Source organism: Scardinius erythrophthalmus (genome assembly GCF_964197995.2).
Source record: "Scardinius erythrophthalmus genome assembly, chromosome: 14".
Taxonomy (NCBI): domain Eukaryota; kingdom Metazoa; phylum Chordata; class Actinopteri; order Cypriniformes; family Leuciscidae; genus Scardinius; species Scardinius erythrophthalmus.
The window spans coordinates 16,903,255-16,909,323 of record NC_138234.1 but is presented as its reverse complement, the minus strand read 5'-3'; the positions used below and the strand labels follow the sequence as shown (position 1 = coordinate 16,909,323).

The 6,069-nt window shown below is 38.0% G+C and overlaps 1 protein-coding gene across 1 annotated transcript in view; it reads left to right on the top strand.

The window, feature by feature from the left end:
• The window catches only part of stab1 (stabilin 1), a 36,406-nt gene that overhangs the window by 10,638 nt on the left and 19,699 nt on the right, over nt 1–6,069 (top strand). Inside the window, exons 17-28 of the mRNA XM_081384670.1 lie at nt 332–412; nt 609–767; nt 1,250–1,312; nt 1,517–1,615; nt 1,719–1,805; nt 1,891–2,002; nt 2,141–2,327; nt 3,043–3,136; nt 4,842–4,997; nt 5,339–5,434; nt 5,560–5,655; nt 5,998–6,045. Of these exons, the coding sequence (XP_081240796.1) occupies nt 332–412; nt 609–767; nt 1,250–1,312; nt 1,517–1,615; nt 1,719–1,805; nt 1,891–2,002; nt 2,141–2,327; nt 3,043–3,136; nt 4,842–4,997; nt 5,339–5,434; nt 5,560–5,655; nt 5,998–6,045 (1,278 nt within the window). The remainder of the gene's footprint in view (nt 1–331; nt 413–608; nt 768–1,249; nt 1,313–1,516; nt 1,616–1,718; nt 1,806–1,890; nt 2,003–2,140; nt 2,328–3,042; nt 3,137–4,841; nt 4,998–5,338; nt 5,435–5,559; nt 5,656–5,997; nt 6,046–6,069) is intronic.

Below are 6,069 nucleotides of genomic sequence, written 5' to 3'. Positions count from 1 at the left end.
GTTGTCAGATCTTTGGCAGAACAGTGGTTTCCATTTAGACAGCCATACTTTTGGACCATTTTCCAACTGCTAAAAGGTTACTGTCAATTTCAGTACACTATGTGTCAGTGTCAGTACACTAGCATATATATAGCCTTATAGCTAACAGACCAAATTTGATTTGATTAGTCTTTTAATTAGTCTTTAAACTTGTCAGTAAGTGCAGTATTTAGCTGACTATTTGGGTCAGTGACTTATATAATACTAAATGTATGTTTGAGTTTTTAAACAGTTTGGCCAGTTCCATAGTTATGCAATGGATAACATATCATATCATGTATCTTATACTTAGATCACTGTGGACCAGCTCGCCAGCATGTCTGAGATTACGACCATGGCCAGTGAGATCTTAAGGATCAATGCCTCTGAGGATGTAAGTGACTGTCCTTCATTGATTGCATTGACTGTAACTCCTGATGGCCTTGAGACATTTTTATAAGATTTGGGGCAAATGTTTTGGGCCTCATTCACAATACAATACAAAAATTTGGTGACTTACTGGCAGTACATTAAGAAGAAATCGAAAATAATGGGACTGTTGCTTTTACATCCTCTCAATCAATCCACAGGGAAGAGTCTTTTTGGGTGATAAAGGAATACTTCTCGAAACGAAAGACATTGTCGCGGCCAATGGAATCATTCACCTGATCGATGGAGTTCTTGTACCTTCCTCCATAGTTCCCATAATGCCCCATCGTTGTGACATAAATGGGAGCAGGATCACATTTGTAGGTGCCTTTTTACTGAGATCTTTATGTTAATGTGTGATGACATAATTCTTGTACATGTGGCCAGTAAAATAAATGATCAACACCAGAATCTTCTCTAGGACAAAGCACTAAATATTAAGCACATTTATGTGAAGTAAATAAAATCATAGGTTAATTATAGTCATCCCACATTATAATTCTGGCTTCTGCACGAACTGGTCACAATATTTAAACATAACTTTATACATAACATAATTTTAAATGTTTTTCACAGTGTACTTGCATGGCCAAGTTTCCAAATGGAATTGTAAAAACACTGAAATTGATTAATAAAAAAAAAAAAATATATATATATATATATATATATATATTAATTAATAATAATATAAATAATTGTATTTATTAATTGTTTGTTTGTTTGTCAAATATAATTCATTTATTTATTTGGGTAAATAAAGATTTTCTATGAATTCTCCAATTTTTTTTGCTTCTCTCCATAGGGTTCCTGCGTCCGATGTAGTCATCTTTATGAGACACAATGTCCACCTGGAAGTGTTGAGCTGGTAATACTAATTTCAGTTATTTATTAACTAAATCAGACATCTTTAATCAATACGCAATTGTTAAAAGACATTTTAAATGAATGGGTTTTCAACATTACAATTACAAATGAAGAGAATCAGAACATGAGCACCTCTGACAAGATTGTTGAACATAATTTATTCAAACAAAAGCTGTATTCGTGCGTTTTTTCCCCCACTTGATAGACAGGTCATCTTAAAGGCTGCGAGCCCATTCCTGATCGCCGATGGTCGTACTCGTTCTTAGAGGAAGGCTGTGCCAAATACTGCAACATTACTCAGATGGTATGAAAACAAGGTCTCAGTTCCTTCAAATGTCTTGATCAATAAATATTCTGAATTATTTATAATGAATAATCTGTGAGATGTTTCGCCGTCTTGTTTGCAGACGCCGCAGTGTTGCAGTGGTTTCTATGGGCCGGACTGTAAGCCGTGCATTGGAGGTTTCCAGCACCCATGTTATGATAAAGGGACTGTAAGTATGTTAGTATGAAGACCGTATGAACGCGACTTCAGCAGAAGAAAGTGTCGCTGTTTATTTCTCATGTCTCCGTCCGTAGTGTTTTGACGGCATCTATGGAAACGGCTCCTGTAAGTGTGAACCAGCGTTTAAGGGCGTAGGGTGTCACCTCTGCTCAGACCCCAACAAACATGGAGAGAACTGTGATGAAGGTGAAGTTATAAACCTTAAATGTTTTTTTATGTTCAAAGTACCTCCTTCTATCTCTATGTCCAAACCGTGACCCGCCGCTGATGCAGTACCAGCGGTCGTGACCTTCTCCTCTCCTTGCGCTCTGTTCGGTCCTGTAGATTGCCGCTGTGTCCATGGCGTCTGTGATAGCAGGCCTGGCAGTATGGGGCTGTGTAGGAAAGGATCCTGTCTGGAGGGGTTTTCAGGGGACCTTTGTGACCAGACCGCCACCCCTTGCAATTCAGACGGCGTCCTTGTGCACTGCCACGTTCACGCCAAATGTGTCTACAACAATGGACAAACCATGTTAGTGTCACTTGAGCATGATGTGTAGATCATTATAGACTGCCCGGATGTTTATTTTATTTTTTATTTTTTTTATTTTTTACAGTCAGGGTTGTTTTATTTAATTTAATTTAATTTAATTTTAGAAATATTTTTGATATTTGATTGTTTTACAATCAAATACTTTTACCCTGCAATTCCTGTCATTTTATTTTACTTTATTTTACAGTCAGATTTTTATTTTATTTTAGACAACATTTTCGGCCAGTATTTTGACAAACGTTATTTCAACGCATTCTCATCCTTGGGCGTCATATACTGACGCTTTTGACATTTCGTCTACATCGAACGCACATGGCACCCTTTAGCGTCAATATGAGACGCACAGAGCTTTGTTCGGTTATGGGTAGGTTTAGGTCTGGGGTAGGGTTAGGGTTAGACCGCTAGGAGGCGCCTTCTGGCCCATATCTATCTGCGTCTCATATTGACGATAAAGGGTGCCATGTGCGTTCGATGTAGACAAAATGTCAAAAGCGTCAATATATGACGCCCTAGGATGAGAACGGGCTGGTTATTTTTATGTTTTTTACAACCCCATTCTTTTACTCTGCATTGCCCATTAAACCAATCGTCTTAGCTGTGTCAGTGTCTTTGTGTTTAACTGTTGTAATGTGCTGACTTGTTAATCGGCGTCTGTCTTTGGCGTGTTATTGATCTATTGCATATTGTGCTGTAGGTGTGTTTGTCTGCCTGGATACGAAGGAGACGGTTACACCTGCACTGAAACCAATCTCTGCCTCCAGCCTAAGAGAGGAGGCTGCGACGTCAATGTGAGACACATGTATTTCCCTTATTTTGCGGCAGTTTGCCTCTAGCCCTCAAATATAAAGTGATGTCTGCCCTGTTTTTACTAGAACATCAAAATTCAGAAGTTGCAGCGATTCAAAGTCACCCATTTGATTCAAACTGGCACATGAAAATGATTTCCAGCATTGGCCAGGGTTGAATTTTTGCACCTCTGTTGTAAGAGTAAAACAAAAAGTAGATAACTACATTGAAGTTACTTAAGGATGCAATGTGTAAAAATAAAAAAAATAAAAAACCTGATAATTCTGATCAGATTACATAATTTATCATTTAATCAGAGCTGTATTTTGCTGGCACAAAAAGGAACCGAATGTTAATGTCAATAGAATGAATCAGACTTTCCATTATAGGATTAACATATTTGCTAGAATGTAGTAATTTCATTAGAAATATATTATATTTTAGTACAGGGTGGGCCATTTATATGGATACACCGTAATAACATGGGAATGGTTGGTGATATTAAAGTCCTGTTTGTGGCACATTAGTATATGTGAGGGGGCAAACTCCTCAAGATGGGTGATTTACAAGTTTCTGACCACTTATAAAATGTGTTCAATGTGCTGCCCATTGTGTTGGATTGTCAATGCAACCCTGTTCTCCCACTCTTCACACACTGAATGGCCCCCAAGGTCTCCCGATCTGACCCCCTTAGACTTTTATCTTTGGGGTCATCTGAAGGCAATTGTCTATGGTGTGAAGATACGAGATGTGCAGCACCTGAAACTACGGATACTGGATGCCTGTGCTGGCATTTCTCCTGCGGTGTTGCTATCAGTGTGTGAAGAGTGGGAGAACAGGGTTGCATTGACAATCCAACACAATGGGCAGCACATTGAACACATTTTAGAAGTGGTCAGAAACTTGTAAATAACTCATGAACGAATAAAGTTACGTTGAAACCAAGCACACCATTGTTTTTCTTGTGACATTACCAATAAGTTTGATGTGTCACATGGCCCTCTTACTATTGAAAAAACGAAAGTTGTATCCAAGATGGCCGACTTCTAAATGGCCACCATGGTCACCACCCATCTTGAGGAGTTTGCCCCCCTCACATATACTAATGTGCCACAAACAGGACTTTAATATCACCAACCATTCCCATGTTATTACGGTGTATCCATATAAATGGCCGACCCTGTAGAATAGTCTGAGGGCAATATGAGCTAAGAAACCTCTGGCCCTTTGTGAAAATTGCCATAAGAGTGAAGATAATATTGAAATAATAATAATAAACTAATTGGGAGTGTGCCACCATTAAAATGAAGCCAAGAAGGTCAATAAATAATTGTAGAGAGAGACTGGGGATGAGCCAAAAAAAAAGGGAAAAAAATGAGGATGTCCTAATTTCGACTTTTTATGTCATATTCACATTTTACCAAAGAATGTTTTTTTTTCTTATGTGGTGGAAATGGGCTTTCATAGCTACTCCTACAGTGTGAAATGTGTTGCTACTTAGAAAGTAGTCTGTATATGTAATTTCTCCCACCAGCCTTAGTTACATCAGCAGAAGGTTAGGAAATGCTATGAAAACCAGCAGAAATAGTATGAAAGCCAACTTTTGTATTCGTTATTATACTACACCCTGCTAAATCATGCGCAATATGACAATGTTCATGTATTTAAGTCGGTTTAACTCTTTTTTTGTGTGTGTGTGTTTAATAGGCCATGTGTACGTACGATGCTGGAAAGGTGAACTGTGTTTGTAGGGAAGGATGGACCGGTGATGGGAGTTTGTGTGTGGAGATCAATAACTGCCTGCTGGAGAGTCGTGGTGGATGTCATGAAAATGCAGACTGCTCCCCGACTGCGCCAGGACAGGTAATGATCCTGATACCATAACCTGGTATACAGTTAGGATACAGTTAACCTGTAGGACAGACAAATATTAATATATCAATTGTCTCTCCTAGACAGTATTGGGATTAAATGGAGCTCTAATTGAAAGTGTTTTGCATCTACGTGTCTTCTCTAGTCCGGGTCAACTTGCCCAGGACACATTTTCGAGTTGTTAGAAATACTCATTGTTTGACAACTATTGTCTGACTTATGCAAGTTTGCAATTCTCCAAAGGAACTTTAGGAAAGAGACTGAATTAATACCAGAAAAATGACCATTGCACACCCAGACCTGAGTTTTGCTCAACTTATTTTTCTGTTCAGAATGAATGTAGCTGCAAGAAAGGCTACATGGGAGATGGCATCAACTGTAAAATCGTCAACCCCTGTTTGTCAGATAACGGAGGCTGCCATTCTCTGGTCTGTATTTCATCCTTGCAGAGATATGTATAACATAATAACCGTGCAAAATGAGGCTAAATTTAAGGCTAAAACTCCTTTATGCTAGTATGTAATGTTGTACGACTGCCCGATAATGTTTCCAGGCCTTATGTAAATTGAAGAGTCCTGGAACACGTGAATGCACATGCCCAAGAGAATACGAAGGTGATGGACTCACGTGTTATGGAAACATGCTTATGGTAAGATGACGCATTCTTTTAATCATAAGGATTTAAATCGGCTGTCAACATCATGGACACACACAAATACATATACACAATGGACATTTTCACAATAGATTTGTTCCAAAAAACTGATTTGGATCAAATTCATTTGTTACATATGTTACATGTACTTACCATAGTAATAACAGTAAATTAAACTAATTAAACTAAACCTCAACCAAACCCTAATCCTACCCTAACCCCTATACAGTACATGTTAAGTAATATTACACAGTACTTAAATATATAATTACACTGTTACAAATACACCTTAAAATAAAGTGTAACCCATTTTTTTATTAATGTTTTTATTTTCAGGAGCTAGATGGAAATTCTGTGTTTTATAATTTCAATCGCTACCTTAAAGTAAGTACATCTTTACTCGAGTAA